At 34.2% G+C, this 22027-nt stretch overlaps 2 protein-coding genes across 5 annotated transcripts in view; one reads left to right on the plus strand and one right to left on the minus strand.

The window, feature by feature from the left end:
* The window catches only part of LOC125074987 (P protein-like), a 64881-nt gene extending 61899 nt beyond the window's left edge, over positions 1-2982 (minus strand). Inside the window, exons 1-2 of the mRNA XM_047686499.1 lie at positions 2837-2982; positions 473-639 (exon numbers count right to left, since the gene is read on the minus strand). Coding sequence (XP_047542455.1) covers positions 473-633 — 161 coding nt within the window. The 5' untranslated portion in view covers positions 634-639; positions 2837-2982. The remainder of the gene's footprint in view (positions 1-472; positions 640-2836) is intronic.
* An 896-nt stretch (positions 2983-3878) lies between these two features.
* Positions 3879-22027, plus strand: part of LOC125075049 (TBC1 domain family member 1) — a 55319-nt gene continuing 37170 nt past the window's right edge. For 2 of the 4 annotated variants that reach the window (XM_047686605.1, XM_047686607.1), the window contains exon 1: positions 14842-15572. Coding sequence is in view for 1 of the 4 variants with exons in the window: in XM_047686604.1 (XP_047542560.1) it covers positions 7238-7357; positions 8161-8249; positions 10057-10162 (315 nt within the window). In the remaining 3 variants the exon portion in view is untranslated. Of the gene's footprint in view, positions 4130-7231; positions 7358-8160; positions 8250-10056; positions 10163-14841; positions 15573-17036; positions 17049-22027 lie in introns of those variants that run through there. The other 2 variants (XM_047686604.1, XM_047686606.1) reach the window with 2 other exon arrangements.

Genomic DNA, 22027 nt, shown 5'->3' on the forward strand with positions numbered 1-22027 from the left:
CGCGTGTATCTTAACCGATGATTTCGAGTTCAAACCCAGACAGACACCACTGAATTTTCATGTGCTTAATTTGTGTTTATATTTCATCTCGTGCTCGGCGGTGAAGGAAAACATCGTGAGCATCATCCGCTCCCTAAAATTAATTCTAATAAATTTAGTAAATTGCAATTAAGAATCCTAAACGAAGAATTATAAACACAAGTTAAGCACATGAAAATTCAGCGGTGCCTGCCTGGGTTTGAACCAGACATTATCGGTTAAGATGCACGCGTTCTAACCACTGGGCCATCTCGGCTCAAGATTATATTAAACATAAAAAAAGTGTGGACTTCGTATTTGTGTACTTCCAGACAGTATAAATAAACATTTAATTTGTATCGTATTATTGACTCGGTACTCGGTAGAATCTACTTTCCGAACCGGTGTTGATCCTTTTATGAGTCTACTTGCTTTGATTTGCTTCAAAACTTACCGTTCACAGTCTATAGCGGAGACATCAGCGTCACAACTAGAATCACTGATGGTCAACACGCCATTCTTCTTGAAGAAACACCGCTTTTTCTGACGTTCTTCGGTACTGGATTCCACTATAGATACCGTCGACGAGTTCGTGAAGTCTTGTACGATATCCATTTTAACCTGAGAAAATTAATAATACAATTAATATAAGACATAGTTGCCGCTACTTCGCTCGCTTTTAAGGGGGTGATTATCAAGTGTTAGGCATGAAGAAGTCTATGTCTAGCCTTGGAGTTCAAGGTTGTTTCAAAAAAAAAATCTATAATGTTATCAAATTCGGTTCAGTGTTTTGAGCGTGAAAGAGCAACAGAATGTTATTGTTTAATTTGACAATATGTCAGTGTTCTATGTTATATATTAATAGCGTTAACTGATTTTTGTCCCAGTGATTATAGGACGAAAGCTGCATATAATAACTCAGTTATGGTCGCCTTTCGAAGAGCTCCAGATGATTAGATTAGTAAAAATAATTAATTTTAAAGACTTTACTTACTACAGTTTATAATAAAAATGAAAAACGTAAACTAAATTAAAGTAAATTGTTTTCGACAAACTCCCATTCTAACTGAACTAAAAAAGTACTATTTGTGACTTGCAGTTTAAAATTACATGAAATCAAAACAAAACGATATATACTCGAAATTCCTTAAAAAATCTTTTAATTTTTTTTCTAAAAAAACAAACGCGAAGTTTCGCTGGACACCCACTAGTTTATATCGATCGATAAAGGAATTAGATTCGATTTGAAAATGTGCCAACAGTACAGCTTATTCCTCTCGTAGAAGGAGTAAAGATACAAAAAACATTTAGATATACATATAAAGGTAGATTATAGTAGCTCTATGTAGAACACAAAACCTTTAAATGCAAAAATTCCGATTTCAAATTCACCGACATTCAAAAGGCCATTTTTTCGCGAATCCATAACGCACATTATATATTCAAGATCTCGGCCAATGATATCGCGTCAATTCAACGTCGAAGTTGTTTATTTGGCTTTACCCTTGATAGAATAGGTTCTAAAGTTATTCCGTAAAGAACAAACTTGAAACACATTTAAAAATTAAAACAAAATTCGTTCATTTTTTTTATGTTATAAATATGTGTTTCATATGTTTACTCCTTACTGTAAAATTAAATAAATTACTAGTGTCTATTATAAAGGGGACAGGAGACTCTTAGAAGGCAACCTAGTTTGGGCTCCTCACAATTGTTCTTTTTGTTAAGACACATGAAAACTATAGGAAACACTTTCGGACTGTGATAGACTGAGGTCACGGATTGCGGTAAACTCGGTTAGATTCTCATCTGATTTGTCAAATAAGACCGGCTTGACGACTGGCTTCCCACGAGGAGCATGACTCCGAGAGCGCGTGCATCTTAACCGATGATTACGGGTTCAAACCCGGGCATTTTCATGTGCTTAATTTTGTCTGATGAATGATTTATTAATATGTAAACCTAAATCCGAATCGGAACGAATGTAAATATAAGTATAATTAACATTAAAATATTAGTTTTATAGAGTTATTTCAAATTCAAAGTACAATTTCTGGTATCCTGCTACAAAATCGCATACCAGATTTCCCAGAGCCCTATCAACCTCGTCATGACGGAGACTTTGATAACTAGCATGTCCTTGCTCCAGGTGTTAATAGTATGGTAAATTTTCTAGAAAAATCTTTTTAAGAACATACATCACATTTTTAAAAATATCTTAAAAGGCGATAGTCTAAATATACTTTTTTATTATAGTATTTATGGCCCAGTTTATAAAATGTGTGGGTTTGTGAAATGTTTTTTTATTATTTTACATTAAAACACTGATGCTTTGGTATGTTTTCACTGCAATACAAAATAATATACTAAGCAGATTTATAATGCTTACAATAACGTAAATAGTCAACATAAGAGACGAATATTTAATAAAAAAACTGTTTCACTTTACTATGTAGAATAAGTTACTAGAAATTTGTATTTATACCCAATAACACTGTATGATACACAAAATTATAGTTTATGGTACACACATTAAATACCTTAATAGATAGAATCAAGAAAAGTAAAAAACAACTGTCACAGACAGAACTTACTAACATTGAAATCAGATGTTAAAAGAAATGTAAAAAATAAAAACAAAAACAGTGGTAATCCTTACATACATCCAAAAAATGCTATAGGGAAAGATTTTTTTTAAAGACATAATGGAGCAAATTAAAAACTTTATAATTCGTTGATAATTATCTATTTAAAAAAAAAATAGTTAATCTGTATTAGGACCCAAAACTATTTATAACTCAAAGAACATTATAAATACCTGTTACAGCAGCATTTTGATTAAAATCTTCTTTGTACAAAACTTCACAGTTCACTCAAAATGAAAACATATCATTAATCCACAATATACCTATGTACCCGCATTTTAAAAACGATATTGAATCACGCGGCGCTAGTTACGCCCGGGCAAAATTGGAACTAAACGCAGTGAAATGTTTATTTAATTAGAAATGATTTGATTCAATACGTATTTTAAATATTATTGGCTGATTAACTAACCCGACTGAGTTAACACGTGGTTCTGATTGGGCGTCAATGTCATCGCGAAGCCATACAAAGTGTCCGATTCGATGGAATAAGCCAGATTAAATTTAAGTAAGCGATAAGCTGTTAGTTTATAAAAATAAACTATCAAGAAGGTTAAAAAATACTTATATGATTATATTTTTTGGTGTTTTTAAAATTATGTGCCATCATCTCAAGTGCCATCTAGTATTGAGAGGTAACAACTAATTATTTAGTTTTAAAGAAAGCATTTTATTAATGATTTATTTTAAACATGACTGTAATGAATACAAAGATTATCCTATTATGAATAAGATGTAGTTATTATAAGTGCTAAATATGGAGACGATTGTGTAATTTTTTTTTAAAATAAAAACATTTAGTACCCGCATTTATGACAAAACTTAGATTTAATAGTACTTACTAATATCATCGTTGATCAAAATGGTATTCATAAGATTTTGTCGGCACGAGATTAATTTACTTATTTTTGTATCAAATACTAGATACCTATGTATATCAAAGACGATGTCAACAAGTATCCATCTTTTGGTTCTACAATTCAAAATAATATTTATCAGCGCCATCTTACGTAATGTATTGTAACTATTTAGCCTCGTCATAAAGTATTCACGTTACTATCTTGCAACAACAGAGGGCGTTGTCCACAAATGCAAATGTATTTGTATTGAGCTAGAAAGAGATGGACTACAACTTTTCATATTTATTTATCGTATAGAAGGAGACAGAAGATAGCAAAACTCAGTCCTGCATAAAGTTATCCCTTTCAGTAGGTTCTAGGTACCTTCGCGATATCCTTTAGCCGTTCATTGAGTCGGTTGTGAAAAAATTGTAGTGTATATTTTTATATTATACGCGTTGTATTCAGATATATAGTGTATTTAGTGTAACGTTGTGAGAAATGTGTTTTTTCTTTGTGAATTAGTTACGCTATGTTGGTGTTATGTGTACTTTTGTCGTCAATATCGATTTTGACGTAACCGTGGTTTCGGCGTTCGGATTTTGAATATTAACACTATTTTATTAGGTAAGGTTTTCATTCATAACAGCAGATAAATAATTTATAAATATAATTTATACACTGTGCAAATTATCGTCAAAATATTAAACTACTGGAGAAAAATTGTGGTATAATATATATATAAAAAACAAACTTATTATTGACTCAAGTGTTCATTAGCGGTAATTAGGTTCTGACAATATTTTAACCAATAAATAAATAAATAAACATTGAACCCAGAAATTAATAACACAACATAAAGATACGCGTTATTTATATCAACGATTTGTTTTGAGTTTTTTTTTCAAACATTCGATCAATTTTGCAAATTAAATTATTATATTATTGCAAATTTGAGGAAAACTTAAATAATACGCTCGTATGGAAATTTTTTTGTATTCAAAACATTAAACCACGTCTTATAAAAAAAAGCGCCTTTAAAAAGGGAATAAATTAATTGTGTTGTCTTTGTCTATTTAAATATAAATATATAAATATAGATAGGTAGACAGTCGTTATTGTGCAGACGATTTTTTTTTTTTAATAAAAAAAAAGTAATTTTCTAATTATTCCTTAAATGATGAACAAGATTCGTTTTATTAAATTTTCTTATTGGTGTTATAGTTAAGTTTATCTCTAGATTTTCCTATTTCAATCACGAGCATGAAAGCTTGTTCTGGAAGCTCTATATCTTCAGAACATACCTAATTGTATAGAATTTTAGTCTATTATTGAAAACAGACTAAAATGTAACCCATACATTTTTCTCAAATTACCACGAATATTTAATGCTTAAAAAATTATACTGACGTGTCTATTTTTGACTTTAAACTACCCAACCAAACACAACCAAACCAAGACTGTATGTGGTAATTTTCAAAACGGGAAAAACATACAAGTTTAAATACGTCGATAATTATAGAAGTTACCGTTAAACATCCTTAAAATCGAAATATTTATTAATATGTAAATAATAAATACATATAGTTTATAATATATTAGTTGTTGCCCGGTTTCGCCTTCGTTTTAGGGCTTGATTGTCAGGCTGAAAGGTAGCTTATGTCCTTCCTTGGAGTTCAAGCTCGCTTAGACCGTGAAAGGGCAACAGACAGACGGACTAGTTACTCTCGAATATTAGTATAGATTATTTATATTAAATATACATTAAAAATAAATTACCATTTTTATCTACAAGTTATTAGGCAAAGACAAAAAAGGTCGATACCTATTTCTCCTCAGTTCGGTTATTCCGTAAGAAAGAACTCGAAACTCGAAATACTGTGAAATGTCACAATGTACGAATGTACGTAATGTATATAGGATACACGTATCATAATAGCGTATCGTACGTCGCTTGTCAACATTTCACGAGTGAGATACAAAGCGAATTACAGAATCGCGCTGTTTGACAAGCGATTTTTTGTTCTTTGTACGGATCTATTGACGTGTTTTAGTGATGTCAATAAGAAAAAAGTATGTACGTGGGTATTCACTTACGATGGAAAGCGACATTTAATAATTAATATATTAATTTGTATTTCTGTTGTACAACACTTATACACTTAACTACTTATATCTACTTTAATTTTACTTCCAAAATTCTGATAAGTTAATTCGTCGACGTTCAAAACGCCACGGTTTTGCAAATCCAAAGTGAATATCATAGATTAAGCTCTCGACCAATGATATCGTGTCAATTTGCTGTCAAATGTTGTTTATTTGGTTTATTTCGCGAGAATTTAATAAAATTTGATACATTATAGAATCTAATTATATACAAACATATATTTAACTGCATGTGTGCTATATATTAACCGTGTAAATCAATTTTAAAGATATATTTTTTTTCATTGTAATGTATTATATTTTGTCATGATCATACATAGTCTTAATAACTATTGATCAATAGTAGCGGAATCGTACTTCATTCATTCATTCATGTCAGCCGAAGGACGTCCACTGCTGGACATAGGCCTCCCCAAAGATCGCCACAACGACCGGTCTTGTGCAGCCCGCAACCAGCGGCTCACCGTAAAATGAATCGTACTTAGTAATTATTTTATGAATCCCGTTGATTCTGTATCCTTAATTATTTGATAACCAGCGAATCGGTCGAGACAGAACTTCAATAGCGCAAGGGTTTTTGGACCTGACCTTGGACTCTTGGCATCCCTACTCCCAGCACATGCTTCTAAGTATAATTGGGGGCTAACTAGGAATAATAGTAATAGTAATATATATATATAAAGTTTAATAGTTTTTATATAGTTAATAAAAATGACGACGTTGACCTTGAATTGACATGACGTCAGTGGTCGAGGTATAAGCAATCCATAGTGTTGTCCTTTTGAATGTCGATCAAGTTTATATCGGAAATTTGAAATTAAAATTAAAGTAGATATAAGTACTTAATCGGAATAGTTCATAAATAAAGATATATTAATTAGTAACTGTTTGTAGTGCATAATATAGCTGAGCTGTTGAGCTGTGATGTTTCTAATTCCTGCCATAGGAATATACAAAAATATTTTTTTTTGAAAGAAACTTAACTGCTCGTACTCAAGATAACCGGCTAAGGATCCGGAGTTATTCGGAATCGGTTGGCTACATATAATTTGTAATTGAAAATAAATAAATAACGATGCATGTGTGAATAAATTGTTTTTTGTCTCTGGTCGCACTCCTGACCCAACTTTCGTCTCTTTTCGTATACAATACTTTGACTGAAGCTCTCATTTGGCATGATTTTTTTCGACATATTCATAAATCATCATTATATTTCAGGCAATTTTCCCAATACTTTCATTAATAATACACGTCAACTTTCCTCATGAATCCGTCTATTGGTGAAAAACTGTTTGAAAATACGTTGACTAGTATTTGAGTTTATCGACTTCAGACAGACGACGCGGAGGCATTTGGTTTAGTGTAGTAATAATTTTATCAATAAATGGGCTATCAAACGAAAGAAATTTTATTTAAAATCAGACTGATAAATCCTTAGGGTAACGCAATCAAACAAACATATATAAAAGAAAAGGCAATATATAAAAGGATTTTTAGAGTTATAAGCTCAGCGTGAGAAGGGTGGAAGCTAAACTGGTTGATTAATATTTGGTCTAATTCTAGATCAAAATGAAGACGAAGCTGACATCAGTTACATATCTGGGCTATACAGCGATGGATCGAAGATTCTCGATCTCGATGTTGCCCTGGGTGTTGAGGGAAATACGAGCCACCGGCACAAGGGAGAAGGTACTTTTTTAAAATACATTAGACAAAGGAATGTCTACAAAGTCTAACTTTATGTATGTGTTTTAGTGTCATTTAATTTATTATTATTAGTATCACCACCCTCCATAGACATTATCGCTGTAAACAATTTTAAGCATTCTTTACATCGCCAATGCGCCACCAACATTGAATACTAAGATGTTATGTCCCTCGTGCCTTTAGTTGCAATAGCTCACTCACCCTTCATTTTAGTTATATTACAGTTATATTCCGGTTGAATATAACAATTCTTAATATTGCTGTTTGGCGGGAGAATATTTGATGACTGGTACTCATCTAGACGAGCTTGCGAAATGCCATACAACCAAGTAAAACTGGTACCAAGAAGAATAAGATCTTGTTTTGATTTAGTAAGATTTTCATCCGAATGATTTTGGTCACGGCGGATATTTTGATCGGATGTTCGTCAAATAGAAGATATAATAGGGCTCAATTGTTTGTGTAAATATAAGTGCATTCTCAACAGGCCCAACTTGAGGGCTATACGTGCTTACGAGGCTCGGGATTGGAGACACTGGAAACTTCCAAACTCCGGATTATTGAGAAATTCTTGACAGATAAATCTTGCAACTTATAATGATTGCTGTCTCGTCGTACTTTAAGAGTGAGGTAGTAGAGCTTGCACTTGTATTTGCACATGTAATAGGCCTAGCTCTTTAAAGTGTTTGCCGTGGTCGAAATAATATATAATATAATATAGTTATATATAAATATTCGTAGATTTTAGCAAATAATTAAATAAAATGCTGTTCATTGTTTCACAGTTGAGCATAGCTGTTGAAGATGGCTGCTTGAAGGCATATAATGGAAATTTTGAACCGATTATCGTACATCGTTTGGTCGATATACTAAGGTAACTAATATTTATGAAATAGCTAATCCTCTGACTAATTCCGTAAGTACAAACTCTAAACTGATTGCAAAACACAATCGTTAAATGTTAAAAAACACTAAATGTTACCAAGTATATAAGTAAGTTGGTTGGTTGTAAGTATATAAATATATAAGTAAATAAGAATGTTAATTGGTTTTCAATATATTAAAAGTGAGATATGTTCTCACAGAATTACTAGTTTCCTAATTTCATCCGTCCAGGTGAGCCTAAAACTTATATTCGGATTAAGGATGACTATAGCCCAATTGACTAGTATCAAGTCTACGGCTATCACGATTTTTTGTACATAATACGAGTCAAACTTAAATATAGCTACAAATTTGTGTCTGTATAAAAAAAATAAACATTACGTAATGTTAATTTAGACCGATGTTGGCGAGTCATTTCTATATATATATATGTTATGTTTTATGCCAATAGAGCTTCTATGTGGGCTAGGTCATGAGAGAAAACTAGGTCGAGGACCTTACTACCTAGTTCCGTTTCTAGATTTCAATCTTAATGTTTCTAATGGGAAATAAGAACGTTATTGTGTTGAAAGTGTTTGGTTCAAATAATTTATATAGCAAGTAAATAACTAAATCTAAATAGTGCTGGATAAAGACTCTTCTCTTCTCTTGAAAAGAAGGATTTGGAGCTTATTCCATAACGCTAATTAACATCCTATTAATATCCCGCTGCTGGGCTAAGGTCCCCCTTTACCTTTGAGGAGAAGTTTAGGGCTTATTTCATCACGCTGCTCCACCACGGTGGATACAATCCACCAACCCGTGTTGGAGCAGCATGTGGCAGAATTTCATTGATATTAGACTCATGCAGGTTTCCTCACGATGTTTCCCTTCGTCGAAAATGTATGTAAAACGAGACCTCTAAAAGTGTTAAACCGTTTCAAGGGTCGTATCTCATAAACTTTGGGAGTGGTATTAGTCGGAATATCGAACTTTAAGTTTTGGCAGCGAACGAAAATAACGAATCAAAGTCAGTTCAAAATCGTTATTCGATAAAGAAGCGTTGCTTATATTGATTTTTAAAATTCTCCCATTGGTTCAGAATGGAGAAAAATCACATGAAAATTCAGTGATACTTGCCTGGGTTTACACCCGCAATCATCAGTTAAGATGCACTCATTCCAACCACTGTGTCAACTCGGCGCCATTTTACCATAACGATGCTCCAATGCAAATTAGACACACATGTTACTTATTTGACATACGCAAGTTTCTTCACGACATTTTCCTTTATGGTTGAGCACGAGATGAATTATTAAAACAAATTAAACACACGAGAACTTGCCCGGGTTGAACTCTCGCGAGTTCAGAATAATAATGTTTTAAAGTTATATAGCTAAATATAGAATTGCTCCGCTCATAAACGATTTGTAGGTATAACTTGATTGGTTAATAAAAATATATTGATTCCGAATGTGTTTTGTTGCTGTTGGTCCTACTGGCCTTGACAACGATACCGAGCTGGAGGGTGACTAATACTCAAGACACATTTTGAGAGCCCTCTTAAGGGCTCATACGCATGTCCTAAGTTTGTCTCTTGAGGACCTTCCTTGTTTCAGAACGTCATCATCGAGTTTGACATATGTGTTATGTATTACGCCCTGTGTTTGTTGTGTGATAATTAATAAATACTAATTATTTTGATATCCATTACCAAAGATATCACCAGCCCGATTCAGAAACATAATAATATCAAATAGTTATTTTTTTTGTTGTCTATTGTATTGTAATGAAAACATTTAAAATTCCTTTTGCAGAGCTAGTCAAGTACCTGGAAGACCGAACGAGCTGTTCTACATACTCTTGAATGAGAAGGAGGGTCTCCTGCAGTGCTACCTGTTTAAAGGCGAAACCGTCATTGAGGTGAGTGTATTTTATACTATTTTTTAGCTGTGCTGACAACAAAGACTGTGGAAAATTATGCTGGTGAACCTGACGTTGTGATTGGTAATGATGATGTCCTGACCGATTTCACAACAGCTATCATCAAGTTAGTCTGGCCAGGTGCAAGGGACCAAAGTCTAATGGTAGAGGTGACCATGAACGAAATTATTAACATTGCATGTGATACTATCAATTATTTGACCATCAAGTATGGATGGTAACTCAAATAGCATTGTGCTCTTATCGTTATACAGTTTACCTAGTTGGGATGGTTATATTATATAATTATGTAATATCTTGTTTTGGTTATAGTTATTAAATACTAGTTATCGCCCGCGGATTCGCTTTCGTTGTAGGGAATAGTCCACTGGTGTTAGGCATTAAAAAACATTATCGAACTCGGTTTAGTGGTTAAGTCGTGTAAAATTAAAAGACAGTTTCACATTTTAAATTAAAAATTAAATATTGGACAACATCGCATACATTACTCTGATCCCAATGTAAGTAGCTTAAGCACTTGTGTTATGGAAAATCAGAAGTAACGACGGTACCACATACACCCAGACCCAAGACAACATAGAAAACTAATGAACTTTTTCTACATCGACTCGGCCGGGAATCGAACCCGGGACCTCGGAGTGGCGTACCCATGAAAAACGGTGTACACACTAGTCGACCACGGAGGTCGTCAAATACATTTATAATATTAGTAAGTATAGATTAGTTCTATCCCGCGATTATAGCCACATTATATTTACTATCGTTTAAACGTATTATTCCGATTTATAAAGATATATTACTCTACTCAATAAACAGGCTATTCAACGCAAAATGAAATTATTCAAAACGGACTTATAGTTCCTGAGATTACCACATTCAACTGTATAAACAATATAATAGACTAGCAACTCCGCGCGGATCCAATGTTAAATCTTACCACTTTGCTCCTTAACGTAACTTTATAATTATAATCTATAATATTGCTCAATGAACGGGCTATAAAATGCAAGAATACTCTATCAATAGGCGTTCGAACTAACAAACTCTTCATATATTAGTACAGACTAATCTAACTACTCAACGACGTTTCATCCGCATGAAAAGTTCTAAAATGTCTCACTTGGAATGTCGCATGAATTTAGACTATAGACCTTTCTCAATAAATGGGCTATCTAATCCAAAAAGTTTACCGCGTTGAGATAAACGCCTTCGATCAAACAAACAAACTGCTGTTTAATAATATATGTATTAGGTATAATCAATCCGGTATATATTACAAACAGGTTTCTTTAACGTTTTTAGACTTTAAACTAATAAATTAACATCGTCATTAAAATTTAGTAATAACGTTAACACATTTTTTTATTTACAAAGTCAATTAATAATGGTTGGTTAAATAATACGCTATCGAGTGTTTTTTTTATTGTTAAAAGGTAAGTGGTCACCATTAACTTTGGGAACTAAGATTTTATGTCCCTTGTGCCTGTAGTTACACTGGTTCACTTAACCTTCAAACCGGAACTCAACAATACTGAGTATTGTTGCTTGGTGGTAGAATATATTTTGAGTGGATGGTACCTAACCAAAGCCCTAAGTCAAATGATTCCCTAACAAGATTTGATAGAATATAAATGGTACACAATGAAAATAAAATGATCGCTCCCAAGGTTTCAAGGTCACTGCTGGACAAAGTCTTATTGTATTGCAGGTTTGGATCTTACACCATCACGCTGAACATACACATATGCCAGAAATTCACGATTTTTTCCTTCGAGCTTTAAAGAGAGATTATTATTATAAAACAAGTATAGAAATCTCAGTGATGCTGGCCTGGTCCGCAATCTTTAGACCACCGGCTCACTAAGATATAGAATATTTTTAAATTTTTGAATTAACATAATTACGACCAACAGTCAAACATTGTCACATACAAATCTTACTGGATATAATAGTTATTTTGAACTTGTAGCTTTAGGTTAAAACTAACCTCTAAGAGTTTATTTTAATAAAGTACTCATAGTACTAAAAGTATATTTTGATGTTAAAATTTTCATACAATAATATATATTATATATGTTTTAACGTGGTTTAAACGCTCACCTGGTGGTAGGTTAGAGTAGTTGGTACCTCGTCCAAAACATTAGCACTGTAAGAAGTATTTACCATTTATAAAATCGTCGATGTACTACTACCCATGAGATTCAAGATATGTCCCATGTGCCTGTAGTTAAAGTATCTCGCTCACCCTGTATATTTAAACTGATTTGTTGTTGTATTTGCGGGTTCAAATCCAGGGTCGAGCATATAAAAATATATTGGATTTTTCTGTCGTAAAAATCAAAATTTCTCTAAAGAAGCCCAGAGTCTAGGAGTTAAGGGTTTACTCTCCTGGTACGGTCTTGGGTCTGAACTCTTTCTAGTCATGTCGGATTTGCAGTCCTATCGGATTATGAGAATGAGGAAACACTCGCCACTCCTTTTGACGTCATAATTATGACGTCAATAAGATATCACTGTCTACGTGACGTCCTGGCACTGTAAAATATACCGCCCAATTGTCATATTTTCGCATAAATTTTCAATACAAAATTTTAAACAATCATTCATAGCTGATATGTTAATAGATTTATTTTATAACAAAGAATACTATTTTCCTGATCCTTCTAACTTTGCCGCCCTAAGGGCAATCCTACTACCATTAAAGGTTTATAATATCTCTATCCGATTCAACTTCGACTATTGCTCACAAAATAAAACTCACTTTAATGGTAACCAAGGGGCAATTCTACTTTTTGTATCGATTTTGATACGACCCAACTCGAGGGCCACGTCTTTCAAGAAGGACGACGAGCTCCAACTCTAGAGACGATCTGCTGACGTTTAGTAAATAAGCAAAATACCTAACCTAACTAAAACAAAAACTGCAACATGCACAGGCAACTTTACTGTGATATTGTTGAATATAAAAAAAAACCGACTCTATATCGACCAAACTGCAACTGGATCGTATAATAGAATTACAAAACGGAACGGCAACGATAAACTTTCGATCCGATTACGATTTGTTAGTCGTATTGATGCCCTGGGCGCAAGACCTCTATGCCTATATCGTAAAGACAGCGCCGGTCATCACCGAAAAATAAACTTAAAAACAGCCTTTTATATAGCGTTACATATGTGTGTGTTTAATGTATGTATGTGGTTAATGTCTACGTTATGTTTGATCGATTACAGATGCGACATGTTTACGTTAGTTAATTAATTGACGAAACTAAACCGCCATTTTGAGGTGTGTCTATGCCGTGTAATAGATCACTGTCACGATATAATTATCTGATAAAAAAAAAAAAATTGAACGATGTTCTTTTAGGTTGCTTACAGTATATTCAATGGCAGAAATGTCTCCACCAGGTGACCTTTCCCCCCTCTTTCTATCTCTCTTTCTGAATTACACAGTTCTATATGATAATATTTAAAATAGTTTTTAGTTATTTTTTTTTTTTTATTTAAAACGTATTTTAATAACAATGCAGTCATTGTCATTAAATTATTCTCAAAACATTGAGATATATTTTATTGTGTGTGTTTATTTAATACATAATATCAAGCGTAAGCAACTACATCCCAACCGATATTTCACGACCCCTCTACTATTACTACTATTTTTTTTACTTTGTTTTAAAATGTACATCGTATCGTAGTTTAGAAAAAAAGGTCGATTTTATTAATAAGTATAATTTAAGCAGCTGTGACTTGATCTATGAAACTGTATCATCAGCACTATCCGGGCTAGGAATAGCGGCGTCAGTTCATTGTGCGCATGCGCTGATCTAAGCTGGAATGTTTAAACTATAAACATTATAATGTTATTAAAGATTAAAAAGATACAATAAAAAAAATCATTTACCGTTAGTCCATTTAAATTAAATGGACATTAAGGAATTAAATTTAAAATAAAATAAAATTTTATTTAATTCAAACACATTCTTAAGAATACTTTTGAAAATTTTTCCATACAATTTAAATAAATATTGTTTTGGTTTACGTAACTCGATAAATAAATAAAAATACTCATTCATATTTATTGCTACAAAAACAGGAACAATGAGTTATTGTCAAATGTAACCTTACGTACAGTTTTACCTTGAGTGCATTTTAAATTTAGACAACCCGACAATCATCAGTGTATAACCAGTAATACATTGCTTTTGACGCATATCGAATAAATAAAAAAGAAAAAAAAAGAACAATTATTATCTGTGCAAAAAAACAATTGTTATGTATACGCGCGCTTTTGTGACAGCAACTTTTTTATGACTTAAGAAGTGTGTTATAGACTTTGCGCGTTTCAGTACAAAAAAAAGTGAACAGTGAAAAATATTTCGTTACAGTTACAAAAGAATAATATCAATTATATTTTATTGAATAATATATTGAATAAGTCTTAAACATCAAAGAAATAATACACATGTGCTAAGTGATACTTTAATTTTTTCAAGTATTTATTTTTTTTAAAGAGTGTGTTAATACCTAGTTCGTAGTCTAGTAATTTGTGTCATATCGAACAAATCTTCAGTTATCAATGTCAGCACCAAATAAGAATTAATTAAAAAGCGATCAACATCGCTGCCAAGAACGTGTGACGTACAAACTTACAAAGATGTATTCAGTGTGGTCTCCGCTATCACAAGGAGCGGTTGTCTATCGCGTTTCCCAAATTTCGAACGCGGAGTTTTGGCTTGGAACATTATTAGTATTATTCGCGTGTGAAATGGACTTACTATATTTCCATATACTAAATGCCTTCGACATAGATTTGTTTTCGCTTTAAAAAAAAAAACAATAATTTTGAATTCGTGGAATCGAATCAAAATAGAACGCGAATGCAAAGCCAAATGCTAAATTAACAAAGACTCAGTGTTTTGTTACGTGTTTTGTATAAAATAAGAAAAGGATGAATAGAGGTGATGTTTGAAACAATTATATCGTCGTCTCTCTCATTTCGATGTGTTTTATGAGAAAGACATGGACCGCGCTACAATACGTCCGCCTTGTGTGTAAACAGAAAACATCTGATTGTGTTCTAATTTCAAACTGAAACAAATCGATTTAATTTTAGTGTGGATTTTCATATAATATATCAATGATTTTGAATTTTTTCATTCGATTTAAATAAAAATAAAAAAAGTGTTCCTAATTTCGAAAAGTAGGTTATATGCGTGTAATTTGAAAATTGAATTTGTAATTCGATTGTGATATGAAAAATCGATTTCGAATTATTCGTGCACTGAACCGATTTTAATGTAGTGAAACGTAAACACAGTAGTGAGAAATAGTGATTCATTTGTTTGTAAATACTGCGTGCTGTTTATTTGAATTTATTTAATCTGTAAGTATGATTTGTTTACTGTTAGAATGATTTAAAAATATCGATTAATTATTTTTGACAGTTTTTTTTTAATTTAATTATTTTTGGCAAAGAGTTCATATTTAATTAACTTAACTTTGTATATGAATATGAAACCTGTTCCACTTAACTGATTAAGCTGAAAATTTCCGCTTTATTTTGATGTTAGTTATGGGTTACTAATATGGAAAATATATCATCACATATTCTACCGCCAAACAGCAACACTCAATGTTGTGTTTGTGTTTAAAGTTTGAGTGACATAGTGTAACTACAGGTACAATCGACATAACATCTTAGTTCCCTAGATAACTGGTGCATTTGCGATGTAAGGAATGGTTGACGGTGCCGATGCGGTGGTGACCACTTGTCAGTAGATCCTCTACATTAAATACCCTTGCTATATATTTTATATAAAAAAAAACGAATATCTGAAACTGTTAGTGTTTGCCTGGAAAACTAAAGCCCTTGATCATGTCTATGAACTCTATTCGTGCCGTATTGTCATCCCATTTTATTACGAGAGTGAGGGCATAGAGATGTCACCTGTGTTTGCCCACACACTTGAGCACTTTATCTACGTAGTTGGCTATCTCTGATGCGAATGTCCGTGACCGAAATCGGTCATGAAGACGTTTTGAGCAAAAACAATCATTCCGGTATTTTCTGTGTATAAAATGGGTTCTTTTGAAACAATATAAGCATATAATAACAATATAATGAGCCGAGATGGCCCAGTGGTTAGAACGCGTGCATCTTAACCGATGATTTCGGGTTCAAACCCAGGCAGGCACCACTGAATTTTTATGTGCTTAATTTGTGTTTATAATTCATCTCGTGCTCGGCGGTGAAGGAAAACAACGTGAGGAAACCTGCATGTGTCTAATTTCAACGAAATTCTGCCACATGTGTATTCCGCCAACCCGCATTGGAGCAGCGTGGTGGAATATACTCCAAACCTTCTCCTCAAAGGGAGAGGAGGCCTTTAGCCCAGCAGTGGGAAAATTTACAGGCTGCTAATGTAATGTTATCAAGCTGACAGACATTAAGGTTCACACACAAGTCACGTGTAGTTCAACTAGCAAATGGACCACAGGATGAAATAAAGTCATCACCTCCCATAGAAAATAGCAATATGAATATTATGAATATAGTAAACATTGGGACCTTAAATGTTATTTTCGATGGCGGTATCTACCCCGACGGTTTTACACGAAGCACCAAGTCTTGTGACTTGTCTAGAAAAAAATACCTACGAACGGTTCGAATAGAAATTGCGATTTTTTGGACATTTTCTCTCTAGCACAACTCTGTGGAACCAGCTTTCGCCGGCGGTTTTTCCGAACCGATACGACTTGGGAACCTTCAGTAAAAGAGCGTTCTCATTTCTTAAAGGCCGCACCTTCAAATCCCCGGTGTTGCAGATGTCCGTGGGCAGTGGTAGTCACTTTCCATCAGGTGAGCCAACTACAGCATAAAAAATAATGAACAACTCAGATACGAGAAGTTTATATACATAATTATGTTTTTATTAATTAAGGCTAAGGCCTCTTCTGCCTTTGAGGAGAAGATTTGGAGCATATTCTACCAAGCTGCTCCAATGCGGGTTGGTGGAATATGCCAGAATTTCGTTGAAATTAGACACATGCAGGTTTCCTCACGATGTTTTCCTTTACCGCCGAGCACGAGATGAATTATAAACACAAATTAAGCACATGAAAATTCAGTGGTGCTTGCCTGGGTTTGAACCCGAAATCATCGGTTACGATGCACGCGTTCTAACCACTGGGCCATCTCGGCTAATATGAATATAATATGATAACATGTTAAACAGAAATTATTATTTATTTTTCATATGTTGATACAATGATAGTTATTGCTATTCCTATCAAATTAATCAAATATATAATATAATTATAATAAAATTGTTGTACATACTGATATATGTTTATTGCGATGGTATGAGGAGTAAAGATTAACAAACCTTAGACGTCCGTGTTCAATGCGATTATTAGCTATGGGGCCATTAATTTATTACGTAAGACTATTTTCGCTTGTTTTTGACCCCCTATTATAAGAAAAAGTAAGAATATGACGACATCCACCCTGTTTAATATCTATTACGTAAGAATCTAAAGGAAAAAATGAATACACGTTTGGTTTATTTCTATCTCAAAATTTGGAAGAAAGTAAATGCTGATTTTCTCGCCGGTTAATCTCGGTGGAATCTACATTCCGAACATGTCTTAGTTTTACGTTTAATACAATTCTGTAAAATGCGATGAGACGCCTACTTGAATGAAGTATATTTAATTTTGGTATTATGCACTTCTATTTCACTTTTGTACTGAGTTTTTTTATCCTATTTTAACTTCCGAAGCCATAAACATCAAACATTATTATAAAATTCGTTTAGTTATGACATAACAATTCAAGGTTAACGTTATTTATCTCGCTCCTGCCATTGGAATCGACTTGGTCGAATAGCTATGTTGTCGCAAACTTGAGGGCATTAAAATGCGCTATGACCTATGTCGACATTAAACCCAAATGCCATGTGAGTTGAATGGGGCTATTTCAAACTTTACCCCATTTAAACTAGTGCCGATATGGTTATCGCCAGTTTTAACTGTGGTTAGAGGATAGCCAGTGATGAAATATTGCGGTTAATGGCAATCAGGATGGACAATGAGCGCTTAAGGATAAACAGACAGACCACAACAGATTTTGTATGATTCATATAAAAATATTACGTACCATACTTCTTGTATATATGTTACTACTATTCAACGAAATAGCCACACGTGTATCCATCAACGCGCATTGGAGCAGCGTGGTGGAATATGCGCCAAACCTTCTCCTCTAAGGGAAAGGAGGCCTTAGCCCAGCAGTGGGAAATTTACAGGCTGTTGTATATTGGTTAATATAAATTTGTATTTGAAATGTTGGAAATGTAATTACTTAGTTTCTTGCCGATTCTTCTCGGAAGAATTTTCATTCTTAACCGGTGCTAGCTTTGCATATGTATACTTGAAAGAAGTATGATTATGATTATTTTATTGATTTTTTTTTAATTTAATTTTTTTATTTGTTTTACCTACCAATCCCCAAGTGGTTAGTTAGCAAGGAGGTGGATTCAAAATTTTAAACATTCGATTCGTTTACAATATAAAATGTTAACAAAAAAAACCGACTTCAAATAATACTCCAAGAAAATAAATCATAAATAAAATACAAGCCCATGAAACACAATAATTTTCACCCTTTTCAAACCTGAATGGGACCAAACCGGAAGTATACCGTCTCAAACAAAAAGAAGGAATTTCCGAAATCCCTTTATAAATGACCGAGTTCTCGAGACGAGACCATCATTACAAAATAATCGATACCCTCATTAATTATTAAATAACTTTCTATCGAGAAATTCTCTGTTTGGATATTAGAACTTAATTTCAAATTGCAAAACAAATGAAAATTAAAAATATTAAATATCGCATATAATTTAAACATCAAGAAGAACCGGCATGGAACTCATTACCTAACCTGTTGCATCGGTCAGTGATATCGTTAAGCTGTATGTAAAAGGTATTTTTGATTAAACCAATCGTTTTTTCGCGTCTTCGTCCATGTTTTAGGGTCAGTGGGATTTCAAGGATTAAGTATATTTCATCACATCACGTACGTAACAGACATATTTGTTAGTTTTTAGGCATTTTCTGCCTCGCACAACCACTCTGTGGAACCAGCTTTCGCCGGCGGTTTTTCCGAACCGATACGACTTGGAAACCTTCAAGAAAAGAGCGTACTTATTTCTTAAAGGCCGGCATGGGCGGTGGTAATCACTTTCCATCAGATGAGCCACCTGCTCGTTTGCCCCATAAAAAAAATAAAAAAATTTGGTGGTAGGTTTGTTCAAGCCCGTCTGGGTAGTTACAAGCACAAGGGATAACATCTTAGTTCTCAATGTTGGTGGCGTATGGGTGATGTAAAGAATGGTTAATATTTCTTACAGCCTCCTTGTCCAGATACAGCATCAGGTGGCCCATTCCGCCGCCTACATATATCATAGAAAATACATACAGACATAGTCACTTTATAATATATACGTATAAAAAACAATTTCGTCGTGATATCTTAGTTGATATAGTGATAATTTAGTTTGACTTTGAGGCTTTGGTGTTTGACCTCGTATTGTTTCTAAATAAAAAACTTTATGTGGTTTTTAATAAAACCGTGAATAAAGACGCGTGAGTGTTATGTACTCTACCAAATAAACAACATTTGACAGCAAATTGACGCGATCTCATTGGTCGAGAGCTTGATTAATCTATGATAATCACTATGGATTTGGAATAGCGTTTCGAATGTTTTAAAACTGTCATCGGAATTTTGGAAGTAGAATTAAAGTGGAAATAAGTGGTTAAGTGCAATAGTGTTGTATTATAAATAGAGATGTATTAATCATAAACTCTTTGTAGTTCACATTTTTTTTTTTTTTGGCATTGGTTGGCGGACGAGCATATGGGCCACCTGATGGTAAGTGGTCAACACCGCCCATAGACAAAGGCGCTATAAGAAATATTAACCATTCCTTACATCACCTATGCGCCACCAACCTCGGGAACTAAGATGTTATGTCCCTTGTGCCTGTGATTACACTGGCTCACTCACCCTTCTAACCGGAACACAACAATACAGTGTACTGTTATTTGGCGGTAGAATATCTGATGAGTGGGTGGTACCTACCCAGACGGGCTTGCACAAAGCCCTACCACCAAGTAGCTGCACTTTATCTATTTTCCTATTTCCATTGAAATAGGCTAAGGCATAGAGAGCCGAGATGGCCCAGTGGTTAGAACGCGCCTTAACCGATGATTTCGAGTTCAAACCCAGGCAGGCACCACTGAATTTTCATGTGCTTAATTTATGTTTATAATTTATCTCGTGCTCGGCGGTGAAGAAAAACATCGTGAGGAAACCTGCTTGTGTCTAATTTCAACGAAATTCTGCCACATGTGTATTCCGTCAACCCGCATTGGAGCAGCGTGGTGGAATATGCTCCAAAACCTTCTCCTCAAAGGGAGAGGAGGCCTTTAGCCCAGCAGTGGGAAAATTTACAGGCTGCTAATGCTAATGCTAAAAATTCGTAAAGATTACCTTGGAATATGACGTTCACAAAAGAACCTCAGCATAGTTAATTTCTATATATACTACAAAGCAAATCCTAAAAAGGGTTAAAATTAAATAAAAACGAGTAGGACTCGCGCTCGAAGTATCGAGTCTGTTGTGTGGGAGCCCCCTTAAATATTTATTTTATTCTGTTCTGTATTTGTTGTTATACCGCCAACAGAAAAACATCATCTGTGAAAATTTCAAGTGTCTAACTATTAATTTCATACGGTTCATGAGATACAGCCCGATGACAGACGGACAGCCCGACGGACAGCAGCTACAGTAGTAGGGTTCCGTTTTACCCTTTGGGTAAAGACAAAGAATAAAAAAAAATATCCAGGAAATAATACTTACATCCAAATATACGTTTCCTAAACTCCAGACGTTCTAGAAATACCGTTGGCAATATGCCAGACACAAAAATACTTGCATTTTATGTAGAGGAAGTGATCTTATGGTATTATTGGCGGCCACTTCTGCGCGTGCGCCTGTGACGTCTTCTATTTCTGTACGATTTTACTAAATTGAATATAATTAAACATTTAGCTTAACTTTTCATTATAATATTATATTATTAAACCATAGTAACGTAGGGCCTTGGCTAGGCTCTTTGGGTAGGTTACCTACCTCTACCTCCTACTGCTAAACATCAATGTTTAGTATTGTTGCGTTCCGGTTTGTTGGGTGATTGAGACAGTGTAACTACATGCATATGGGACGTAATATCTTAGTTTCCAATGTGGAATGATTGAAAGTTCTCACGGCACCAATGTCTATGGCGATGGTGATCACTTACCATCTTTGTTTATTTGATCCCAATGTAAGTAGCTAGAGTCGAGATGGCCCAGTGGTTCGAACGCGTGCATCTTAACCGATGATTTCGGGTTCAAACCGAGGCAGGCACCACTGAAATTTCATGTGCTTAATTTATGTTTATAATTCATCTCGTGCTCGGCGGTGAAGGAAAACATCGTGAGGAAACCTGCATGTGTCTAATTTCAACGAAATTCTGCCACATGTGTATTCCGCCAACCCGCATTGGAGCAGCGTGGTGGAATATGCTCCAAACCTTCTCCTCAAAGGAGAGGAGGCCTTTATCCCAGCAGTGGGACATTTACGGGCTGCTAATGCTAATGTAAGTAGCTTAGCACGGGACCTCAGAGTGGCGTACCCACGAAAACCGGTGTACACACTTCTCGATTACGGAGGTCGCCATCACCTGATGACGACCATTTGTTTTATTATAATAGTTGTTTTGATTCGAA

Source organism: Vanessa atalanta, chromosome 29 (assembly GCF_905147765.1).
Source record: "Vanessa atalanta chromosome 29, ilVanAtal1.2, whole genome shotgun sequence".
NCBI classification, from domain to species: domain Eukaryota; kingdom Metazoa; phylum Arthropoda; class Insecta; order Lepidoptera; family Nymphalidae; genus Vanessa; species Vanessa atalanta.